Source organism: Gymnoscopelus microlampas, assembly GCF_963454915.1.
Source record: "Gymnoscopelus microlampas genome assembly, chromosome: 13".
Taxonomy (NCBI): domain Eukaryota; kingdom Metazoa; phylum Chordata; class Actinopteri; order Myctophiformes; family Myctophidae; genus Gymnoscopelus; species Gymnoscopelus microlampas.
This window is the reverse complement of record NC_139950.1, coordinates 41667460-41679805: the sequence shown is the minus strand read 5'-3', so window position 1 is coordinate 41679805 and position 12346 is coordinate 41667460. Positions and strand designations below refer to the sequence as shown.

Below are 12346 nucleotides of genomic sequence, written 5' to 3'. Positions count from 1 at the left end.
AGTACTTTTTCCACCACTGCTAATTTATGCTTCGTCGCACGACAGTGTTCCGCGTTGAAACCTTACAAACTCACAATGCGCCGTAGCGTCCGCGACGTGTTCAGCCCTTATAGGTATAAGTCCAGTTTTTGCATGGAAAGACTAAACAGCTGCGTGGTCAGAAAATGTGCGAGCAATTACAGGGGTCCGTAGAGGGAGAGAGAGAGAGAGAGAGAGAGAGAGGGAGGACGTGCTGCTTCGGTGCACACGTGACCCGGCTACGCTTGGAAATCAGTTTCACATGTTAGCGTTGTGAGGAAACCTGTACCTCTGAAACGTCTCTGCTTTAATGTCTTCAGACACCAGGCCAGTGAAGCAATCACTGCCCTGCATTACCAGACCAGAATGCAAACCCACTCTAACAGATCACAATCCACTTTCCTCTTATTGAGTTGTAGTGTAGAGTTTTAGTAATAGTGGTGTGGTGGTAGTGATTATAGAAATAGTAGTAGTAGTAAAAACTATTTATCCTGCAGCGGGGAAACCCATATCTTATACCCAAAGACCACAATCAATGCAGTCCAAGTGAAACGAGGCCCATTCGGGGATATTGATACAGACAGTAAAATAACCAAATAGTGCATTTACTGTATTGCTGGGAAGCTGTTTTAATGTGTGGGACCCCAGGAAGAGTAGCTTGTTGCCATGTGTGGCAGCTAAATGGGGATCTAAGTAAACAATACACAACAATAAACAATAAACTACTCTGATTCAACATGGCCAAAGGGAAAAGATTATACAAACTGTATGGCATCGCACACACAACATGAATAAACACCGAATGGCTTATATTAGTATGCTGGAATGGCTACAAAGAGTTGTGCGGAGGACTTTTTGCAAGCCGTGACACATTGACCTATTCTTGTTGACACATCCTAGAGTGCTAATGAGTTTGCCACTGCAAAAGACCAGTGAGTACTGTCTCTGTGCGCTTACAGCTCTGCTCAGAGAGATGAGTAACCCTCTCCTCTTGACTCTCTCTACGCAAAAAGAGAGATGCCTCACATCTGACGTAGTCACGTAGCCCAGGAAAAATATTCTGTTTGTTGTGGAGAAATGGGTCTTGACCTGTCTCTCACGGAGAGAGGAGGTTGCACAGCAAACAGTTGCACTCATTTAAGAAAACATAGGCTCACTTTTTGGGTGGAGTGAGTCTAAGCATTCTCCACACGCACTGACTGTCTGTCCATCAGGAGATTAGCCTGGACTCGCTGTGGTGTCAAGAGGTCAAGTGTTCTGTGCGAGTACTATGCCCGATTGTTTGTTCTCTCTCTCGATGTGTCTCTCACTTTATATGTGTCTCTCTCTCTCGCTCTCTCTTGTTTTGGCCAAACGCCACTAATGCAATCTGGGGGAAGTGGTTGTGGAATAAGTGAAAGCACTTGGAGGAGAGCAGCATCCACACACTGTAGCACTCACCTGACCTCTAGCATCACAAGAGGAGCACTTTACTAACTGCTTCTTGGTTCTTGAGGGTTTGTGTTTTTTTTCCAGTGTGGGGAAAGGGCCAAGACATCTAGAACAGTGATTGTCTATTTTTTCTTTTTTTCTTTGGTGGCATTTTAATGCTTTATTTTGTTAAGAGAGTGTATAGAGAGACGGGAAACATAGGGCAGAGAGAGAGGGGAGACATGACAGGAATTGGATTCAAACTTTGGGTCCTAATGACACTCAAGGATAAATGGTCAGTGCACTAAACTGACCACTGAGCCACCAGGCACCCCCCACGATGCATGATGCCATGAAACACAACTACCTTTAAATGAATGCAGCATGAACAGTCTGCACTAGGAATTATTGGGTTAAGTGAAACTCTTACAGAGTGTGAAAGTTGTATCGTAGCTGATAATCTATGCATGTAGAAACATCTTTTCTTTGATTAGGACGAGCAGGAGGAGGGACACAGGTTGGTTCAGTATTCTCACCCACTGTGGTTCCATCCAGGCCCATGATGCACTTCATGGCGCGCGTCACCTGCTCTGTGACGGGCGGGGACATGGCACAGGCGTACACCGCGTTGTGGGAGTGGCCCCGCAGGTAGTCCACCAGCTCCTGGAATGAGACGGACATGCAGATGATCAGAAATGTGTTCTATTTGAATCCGAGCATTGCTTTAAAATGGTAAATAAAATGGTAAATGGTGCTTTTATATAGCGCTTTTATCCAAAGCGCTTTACATAGATTGTGCATTACATTCACCCATTCACACACACACACACACATATTCACACACCGATGGCGGAGGAAACCATGCAAGGCACCCACCTGCTCATCGGGAGCAATTAGGGGTTCAATGTCTTGCTCAAGGACACTTCGACACTAGCTCTGGGGTAGCCCGGGATCGAACTGGGAACCTTGCAGTTTCCAGTTCACTCTACCCCTGAGCCACTGCCGCCCCGGGTACACTTAAAAAGTGGTCTAAGTGATATTTATTGTTGTTAAAATAACTGTTAAATAGCTGTGCATCTGTTCCGTCTCGATTGAATAAAATTGATATCCTGACCTGAAAATGTATCTTCTGTTTACTAAAGAGCTGGAGAGATGGAGACAACCCCGTTACTGAACACTGTGTAGCAATGATTATGTTCAGAATATACAGCTTTAACTTTTTAACAAAATAATTATCACTCTCTCTTCTTTTCTTACTTTTACATCCCCTTAAGTCTAGAGTTACATTATTGTTAAACATCTGCATTACTTAATGTACAAGTAGTCTACACAAAATTTGAGAATGTAAAAGAATTGTTCTTTTGATCAACGTTTGCCTGATATCTCTCCTATGGTACCACATCATCAATACAGCATGGAATTGTGGACAAGATCAACAATAACAAAATATTTTAAGTCTTGGGTCTGACAGTCTAAATCTCATCAAACGGTGGTCCGTGGCTCAAATGCCAAATAAATAATGGACCGTGTTATAAAAAAGGTTGAAAACCACTGGCATAATAGATTCATAAAAAATGAGGTTGAGGTTGGCCTTGCACTTGTCCTTTAGGGCCACTAGAGAGAGCTCACATGCAACGGCCAACACCTGAGAATCAATTAAGGCACCATGAGTTTGTTTCTCTGTCACCTCCGAGGCGCTACTACCTTCTACATCACAGGCGCTACTACCTTCTACATCACAGAGAGCTGTGAACGCAGAGGGTGTTTCTCACTGCTCAATGCTCTCTCTCTCTCTATCGGAGGGGAGAGCCAGAGCTCTAGATATCTTGAGACAGGCCAGTCGTTGGAAACGCGCCGCTGAGGCACAACGGGACAAAGTAGCCAAAGTCTCATTATTAATCCCAAATGTCAGCAGTAGAACTCATTCTACTATCACTTGTCAAGCGGGGAGAGAGCAAGGATTCAGGAAACGGGAGTGATTTTGGTCACGGTCCTCGAAGCACGTGTGTGTGTGTGTGTGTGTGTGTGTGTGTGTGTGTGTGTGTCTGTGTGTGTGTGTGTGTGTGTGTGTGTGTGTGTGTGTGTGTGTGTGTGTGTGTGTGTGTGTGTGTGTGTGTGTGTGTGTGTTCACTGTATAAGTGGTCTGAGGTTTAGAGTTGGCCCCGGAGCTGCCACTCGGTGGCCGTGTGGTGGCCTAGCGGGGGCGGGGTGATGACATGTAGCCGGAGATGCCGTCTGGCCACCATTTTTTTCCCCCCCCTCTCCACCCCGCTGCCATCTGTCTCTCTCCGCTGGGCGGTGGCGGTGACGGACTCTCCTCCTCGTGCAGATGTTGAGAGAGAGGAAGGGGGATTTGAGCGGGGGGGGGGGGGGGGGGGGGGGGGGGATATGCTCCAAAACCATCGGAAAGGAGCCCCGCACAACGACCGGACATCTGTTTTCATTTAACCCATTAAGACCGGGAACGTGTCCGTGTCATTTTTAGATTTCTTTGGGCTATTAAAAAATAGCAGATCTACAAGCTCATACATAAGCTTGTAGATCTTCAACTTTTTAGAAAAATCGTGAACATTTTTGCAAATCTTTGAATATGTATATATTTTTAAAGATAACATTTTTAACTCCAAACTTTGCCTCTGGGGATTCTACAAATGTCTTTTGAATCCCAACAGTTTTTTTGAAAAACACTTTGCTATAATCAGTGGTTCTCAAACTTTCTCATGTCAAGGACCCCCAAAATTAAATGTATTTGGCCACAGACCGCCATCTCAAAATATTTAGTTTCAGGGACCCCCAGAGGCAAAGATTTGAGTTGAAAATGTTTGCTTTGAAAATATATATATTTTGAAAGATTTTTCAAAAAATAGCAGATCTACAAGCTCATGGCGCGGCACTCGGTGCCGCGCCATGAGCTTGTAGATCTGCTATTTTTGAATAGCCCAAAGAAATCTAAAAATTACACACAGATGCCGGTTCCCGCGGTCTTAATGGGTTAAAGGGCTGGGGGGAGATTTTCACCGCTTTAGGGCCTGGCGGCGGGATCTTTTTTTTTTTTTCTCTTTGGTACGACCGAGATAAACCGGTTAAGGGAACATGTCCGAAATCCCTCCCACATCTGTGGAGGAGAGCAGGAGAGCGAGCGACGGCTCGGGAGTGTTTACGCTTTTCCTCCGAAGCGCTAGCCCGCAATACCGATGTGACACTGCACGACCACAAGGTATCAGACCAGCAGCACTGCTAGTAATGCATATTATACACACCCCTCCCCACACACACACACACACACACACACACACAATGTATGGGCAAAGACAGTGGTAAAGTAACTAAGTACATTTACTCAAGTACTGTACTGATGTACAATTTTGAGGTACATCTCAGAGGGCAAATATTGTACTTTTACTCCACTACAATTATTTGAAAACTTTAGTTACTAGTTACTTTGCGGATATCAATGTATTACATTATAAAACATACATTAACCACTTTTAGCCCTGTTTTATACATAGGCTATTTGAAAATAGCCGATCTACAAGCTCACAACACGTCGCGACGCGTTGTGAGCTTGTAGATCTGCTATTTTCAAATATTTTAGTACTTTTACTTTTGTTAAGTACATTTTGATTCCAATACTGTTGTACTTTTACTCAGGTACATTTTGAATTCGGGACTTTTACTTAGCAGAGTACTTCTACATTGCAGTATTTAACGCACGCACGCACGCACGCACGCACACACACACACACACACACACACACACACACACACACACACACACACACACACACACACACACACACACACACACACACACACACACACACACACACACACACACACACACACACACACACACACACACACACACACACACACACACACACACACACACACAGTATGGGCAAAGGGGGGTTAATAAACTAAGCCTACCTCATGTGAGGTTCAAGAAGTGATTTATATGGCGTTTTGGAGTCTATTCATTAGGGTGCGTATTTTTGGTAGACTTATAAAATAGCTATGACTGTGTGTTCCAGAACACATCTGCTAAGTCTTTTGTCGGTCAACCTGAATCCACTTAATGTAAGATTTGGGGGCTTTTGCACCACAACAACAAATAAGTAAAAATCTAAAGGCTTTCTCTCTCTCTCTCTCTCTCTCTCGCCCTCTCTCTCTCTGTGTCGTTTACTATAGCCAGCTGTCAGACGAGGCAGCGTGTTCATACTTCAAACATTATCATGCTTGTTAAAGGCCATCCTGTTAAATCTGGAGCGCAGTTCCGATGCCTGCCACAAGAAGGGGCTGGCCGCCTGCCAGCTTTTACCTTCTTATTATGACGGAGCGGCAGAGGGCTGAGCCAATATGTGGGGCACGGCGCGGTGGGCCGGGCAGGAAGGGTCCCTCTCGCCTGGATGCCTAATTCAAACAACATGGCCACTTCCTCTGTTGCTTTCTAATCAACTGCCGCAAAGCTGCTGTGGTTATGGACTAAAGCGCACGTTTTAATGGAGTCGAAAGGAATTACAAAGGCTGTGAGACACACGGCGGCCCGGGGAACATTTGTTGGACATATGAGGGGCTACGAGAGGGGAGGGGGGGAGAGGGGGGGGGGGGAGGATGGTGGCAATCCATACATCTCTATAGTAGCGGATCATACTGCAATGTTAGTCATCGCTTTACGCTATTTGTGTATTCCTGCAGGTTGCTCAGGTGTAGTGGTGTAAAGTAACTAAGTACATTTACTCAAGTACTGTACTTGAAGTAACATTTTGAGTTACTTTTACTTCCACTCCACGTACATCTCAGAGGCAAATATTGAACTTTTACTCCACTACAATTATTTGAAAACTTTAGTTACTTTGTAGATTTTGATTATCATTACAAAACATACATACACTTCAGCCCTATGCATACTTAGACTATTTGAAAATAGCCGATCTACAAGCTCACAGCGAGTCGCATATTGTAGATCTGCTATTTTCAAAGCATTTTCATACATTTGGAAACTTGTGAAATGGGACATTCAGCAAAATGAGTACTCTTACTTTCAGTACTTAAGTATACTTTAATGCGAATACTTTTGTACTTTTACTCAAGTGCATTTTAAATACCAGACCTTTACTTGTAACAGAGTATTTCTAACATTGCAGTATTGATACTTTTACTTAAGTGCAAAACGTGAGTACTTTTTCCTCAGGTTGCTCAGGTGGGGTGAGGGATTTCACATTAGACAATGAGTGCTAGTAAACGTTCATGGGAAAAGGCCCTGCATGTCAATATGCAGTAAACCTTTCTGTGACTGACAACAGCAGACACAACACACAGCGAGAAGAGAAAAGAAAGCGCACACTCAAGCAGTAAATGCCAACTCAATTTAATGGACCCAGATGAAGTCATTGGCCGAAACGACTATTAAATTGAGTTGGCGTCGAGTGTGTGATTTTCTTTTCTCTTTTCTTACTAGTATATTATCAATGCCTGCATTCTGCACCTGACTATGCGCTAATGGTGTGCTGTGTTACTTTGTTGAATGTACTGTAGCAGACATCATCATCAAAAGCTGTCCCTAAAGCATCACACCGACCACACTCTTTTGGTGCTGGTATACATACTGTGAGTTAAATCAATGTAATACTAATATTTGCAACTACCATTTGACCGAAGCAGGGTAGGAATTTCAGGGAGGCCACGAAGGCCATGGCCGTCGTTGTCCCTCAGTTTGGCCTTGTGCCCCTCAAAAAAATGGCATGCACTGAGGCCAAAGTGGCCTAAATGCCCCAGCTGACTGTAGGCCTACCACTTTCTCTTCTGTCTCTTTCTTGTCATGTAGACACCAGTGTCTCTTTCTTGTCAATATGTAGACACCAGTGTCTCTTTCTTGTCATGAAGACACCAGTGTCTCTTTCTTGTCATGTAGACACCAGTGTCTCTTTCTTGTCATGAAGACACCAGTGTCTCTTTCTTGTCGTGTAGAGACCGGTGTCTCTTTCTTGTCATTTAGACACCAGTGTCTCTTTCTTGTCATGTAGACACCAGTGTCTCTTTCTTGTCATGTAGACACCAGTGTCTCTTGTTGAGATTATGAATTCTTAACTCCCCTGAGTCCCCATGGGCAGCAGTGGCTCAGGGGTAGAGTGGCCGGGTAGAGTGAACTGGAAAGCCGCAAGGTTCCCAGTTCGATCCCGGGCCCCTAGAGTTAGTGTTGAAGTGTCCTTGAGCAAGACGCTGAACCCCTAATTGCTCCCGATGAGCAGGTTGGTGCCTTGCATGGTTTCCTCCGCCATCGGTGTATGAATGTGTGTGTGAATGGGTTAATGGCACAATCAATGTAAAGCGCTTTGGATAGAAGCGCTATATAAATGCACCATTTACCCATCTTTAAACCAATCCAGTGACTTTGATTAGTGCTTAAATTCAATTAATTATTTCAATGGACTAAAATCTTATTTTATTTGATGGCTTTCCTGCCCTGGCCTTAAAAAAATGGACAACACCAAAGGCCAAGTGGCCTTGCCCCTAAAATTACGAAATTCCAGGCCTGCCCATAGGCAAAGGGTGTTCTGTATGAACAGCACAGCACATAGACCAGAGACCAGGCTAACCATGTTCCTGTCTCTGGATGGCATAATACCACCAGGTCTAGTCCAGTCTCCCATGGATACCACATGAACAGGCTGGAGAGAGGTGAATGGTATCCGTGATAAAGGATGGTATTCAAAACAGGCAGCTGGGCACCATTAACAAGTGTTAAAGGAATAGATCACCTTTTTTAGCACAACGTAACCCCTAGTAAAGTATGATGAGCTTATTCTTGTTGTGATTAACTAGACTTCGAGTATGAGTTTGCCCTTTGCGTCCATTGTTATGCATTTACTGTACAACAATGCATCCAAACGCATTAAGACCGCATCATTTTTTGATTTGAGCCTAAAAAGCATTACTTTACACTTTGGCTATTCAAAAATAGCAGATATTCAAGCTCGTAGCGCAGCACTGAGCTTGTAGATCTGCTATTTTAGATTTTTTTTTTTTAAATGTGTGCAAATCTTTGAATATATATTCTTTTAAAGCGAACATTTTTTAACTCAAATCTTTGCTTCTGGGGGTCCCTGAACAAAATATTTTGAGATGGCGGTCGGCGGCCAAATACATATCATTTTGGGGGTCCTTGACATGAAAAAGTTGGAGCACCACTGATACAGCAACGTTACGTTTTTCAGAAAACTGTTAGGATTTAGAAGACATTTGTAGAATCGGCCTCAGGTCTTATAAAAGGGTTAAACTCACTGTGAACATTCAGTGGATAATATGAATTAGATTTGTATCGCCTCAACAGCGACCGACTGTACTAAACGCTGAACACACACCGAAATGTGTCGCCATCAGTCTCTGCTTTACACACAGTTAAGTCGATCTACAATACCTGCAAAGATAGTGTATTCATTTAAATAACCCCACTTTTCACATCGATTCTGTCTATGTGTGTGTGTGTGTGTGTGTGTGTGTGTGTGTGTGTGTGTGTGTGTGTGTGTGTGTGTGTGTGTGTGTGTGGGGGGGGGGGGGGGGGGGGGCATGAGGTGAGCACTGAAATAGGTACGGTGAAGCGTCATTCATCTTCAGTATTGTTGCTAATTGCTAATTGATCCAGCCTGAGGCTGTGCAGAAGGTGGTTCCATTAATTTAGGTTTAGCCAATTAGCGCTAACACCACAAGTGAATGACAACGACATCCGTCTTGTCTCCGTGTGTGTGCCACCGACTTATGCTTAATTTACACGGCGCATGGTCAGCATACTGTGCACCGAAAATCAGCAGATCTACACTCTCACAACAACGTGTTGTGAGCGTGTAGATCGGCTGTTTTCATTGCACGACAACGACAGCGTGCAACAGAATATGAATCAGCCTTTTACAAATCATAGTCATAACACGCATGAACAAATAAAACACCAAATATGGAACGCGTCCAAAACAAAAGCAGCATTTTAACCCATTAAGAAAGTAATATGTCTCATTTTTAGATTTCTTTGACTATTCAAAAATAACAGATATACAAGCTCAAGCTCATGTTCCAGGGACCCCCCCCAGAAGCAAAGACTTATTTTTTTTGTTTAAAAAACATATATGTATTCAAAGATTTGCGCGGCACTCTGTGCAATGAGCTTGTATATCTGCTATTTTTTAATAGCCCAAAGTATAAGATAATTGTTTAAGTGGTTCAAATCTAAAAATGACAGATGCCTTTTCTGGTCTTAATGTAAAGTTAAAATAAAGACCAATCAGAAACCTTTTTCCCAGGTGATAAGAAGCGGTTTGCTAGCTCCTCATGCATTGAAGGAGGCATGAGCTCAGTTCTGGGCTCTCCCTAGGCTGGCAGAGGGAGAGTAACGCCCAGGATTATATAGGCAATTGGCACTGGGTGAAAAAATGGGTTACAAAATCGTGGGATAAAGATTTAAAATGAAAAAAAGAAACCTTTTTCCCGGCGATGTATCCTCCGGCGGCCCCGAAGCTCTTGGTGAACGTGCCCATCATCACGTCCACGTCCGCCGGGTCCACGCCGAACAGCTCGGTCACGCCCCTCCCCGAGGCCCCCACCGCCCCCACGCTGTGGGCCTCGTCCAGGTACAGGTAGGCCTTGTACTTCTTCTTCAGCGCCACGATCTCAGGCAGCCGAACCACAGAGCCCTCCATGCTGAGGAGGAGGAGAAACACACCATGCTTACAGTCAGAAGGACAAGGAAACACATTCATGGATAGTTTAAAGCCGTTAAAACCCAGTGGTGTAAAGTAACTATGTACATTTACTCAAGTACTGTACAATTGTGAGGTATTTTTTACTTTACTGGAGCATTTAAAGATGTCACTACTCCACTACATCTCAAGAGGCAAATATTATACTTTTACTCCACTACAATTATTCGAAAACTAGTTACTAGTTGCTATGTAGATTTTGATTATTATTACAAAACATGCATCACCCACTTCAGGCCTATATACATTTAGCCGATCTACAAGCTCACAATGCGTCGCGATGTGATGCATTGTGAGCTTGTATATCTGCTATTTTTGAGAACTACTGTTCTAAACCACTTGTTCTCAAATCCTAAGAGTTTTCTGAAAAACATTGCTATACATATATAGCTAAAATCTAAAATGACACAGATGCTTTCCCGGTTTTAATGGGCTAAATGTATGAGACATAAAGCAATAAGAGTGATTGTGTGCGGTACGGTCGGACTAAATTCAATTTTAATTCACCCATTTCAAAATGTAAATGGAAACTATCCACGTGGCTCTGCAGGGGGGGCTGCCGCCATTGGACTGATCAGCAGCACATTTATTGTGCCAATAAGTCAAAGAAGTAGCTCTATGCCTTTTTTTACATTATGTTTTATATCTCTTGTAATGTCCTCCCCGGGCATAACTCGGGCGCCATCCAACCTATCGACCTGAAACATTGCGCGTGTGTCCCAGATGACCCGGGGGTGTGCATTGCTAAGTGGGAACCATGAATATTTGTGCGGACCCGTGGACAGACAGATAGATATAACCAGTTTTGCCAGATGGGAAATGTTAAATTATCATACCGGAGGCTTAAAATTATCGTATTTGTAAGACAAATATCGTACACAGCCAAAAAAGATAAATCACAGGTCTACATACTGTATGTAATTTCACCAAAAAAATGTGTAGTACGGTAAGAAACAACCTTGTTTGAGACTCCTACGAGACAAAAAATCACATATGCTGCGTGGAAGCAGACAACTTCCTGGACCTTACACAAATAAAAGCCTTAAGACTTGTAATGCCTCCTAGAAGTACAGATCTAGGGTCAGATTTACTGATTTACTGACTTATTTTGAAAAGCAAAACCGGACCCTGAATCAGCAGCCAGGGAATTCAGTAAATTCACACACTTTTTTGTGATATGTCGAAATTATCGTACATTTGGGCATTTTTGGCATTATTGATCGTACAGAGAGTAAAATTATCGTACAAATACGATAATTATCGTACATCTGGCAACACTGGATATAACCGAGTGGGGCATGCATTCCCAACTTGCATCCTTCCCGATTTTCATTGTTTTCCTGACTTGGTCAGGAGGAGCCAGCCTACTTGGGTAGTTTAACTTTAATATTATAATGGAAGTCAATGCGGTCGGATCAGGTTGAAAACCTGCCCAAGTATCAGTCATATGACATACAGGTAGATACATAGACCATTGACATCATAAGACTGTCCACATGAATTCCCAGACCCACATGGGAGCCACGCCCTCATTATTTGTGGCAGACTGGATAAACACAAACATTTCCAGCGAAAGATTCCCAACTATCCTGAACAAAAAAAACATCTTTTTGATTTGAACCATGGTTTGTATGCTGTACTCCCTGCAGACAGCATGTACTGTACTGTGTATGCAGATTACATAACAACGCCCCTGATCTTTCAAGTCTGCTGTCCGTCTCTTTAATCCTCCCCTTCCAACACACCTCTTTTTATACAGTCCATCATTCAGCCCTTAAAAGGCCTGCCTCTGAGGAAGACCTTTTAAGGTCTCCAAGTAGACAGAATTGGTGCATCGCTGAAGGATCGGAGCGATTCCAGACCCAATACACAGTCAAATCCTGAGAGTTAATTTAACTCTGAGAGTGTACACATGGAAGCAAAGTTAACTGCAATGGTATAAAGTAACTAAGTACATTTACTCAAGTACTGTACTTACGGTAAGTACAATGTTGAGGTATTTGTACTTTACTTGAGTATTTCCAATTTCCAATACTTTTATTTCTACTCCACTACATATCGGATCCAAATATTGTACTTTTACTCCACTACAATTATTTGAAAACTTGAGTTACTAGTTACTTTGTAGACTTTGATTATTATTACAAAACGTACATTGACCACTTCAG

General features: G+C 43.2%; 1 protein-coding gene across 1 annotated transcript in view; it reads right to left on the bottom strand.

The window, feature by feature from the left end:
- Window positions 1-12346, bottom strand: part of sptlc3 (serine palmitoyltransferase, long chain base subunit 3) — a 56268-nt gene that overhangs the window by 5607 nt on the left and 38315 nt on the right. Inside the window, exons 8-9 of the mRNA XM_084075311.1 lie at window positions 9900-10119; window positions 1965-2091 (exon numbers count right to left, since the gene is read on the bottom strand). Coding sequence (XP_083931437.1) covers window positions 1965-2091; window positions 9900-10119 — 347 coding nt within the window. The remainder of the gene's footprint in view (window positions 1-1964; window positions 2092-9899; window positions 10120-12346) is intronic.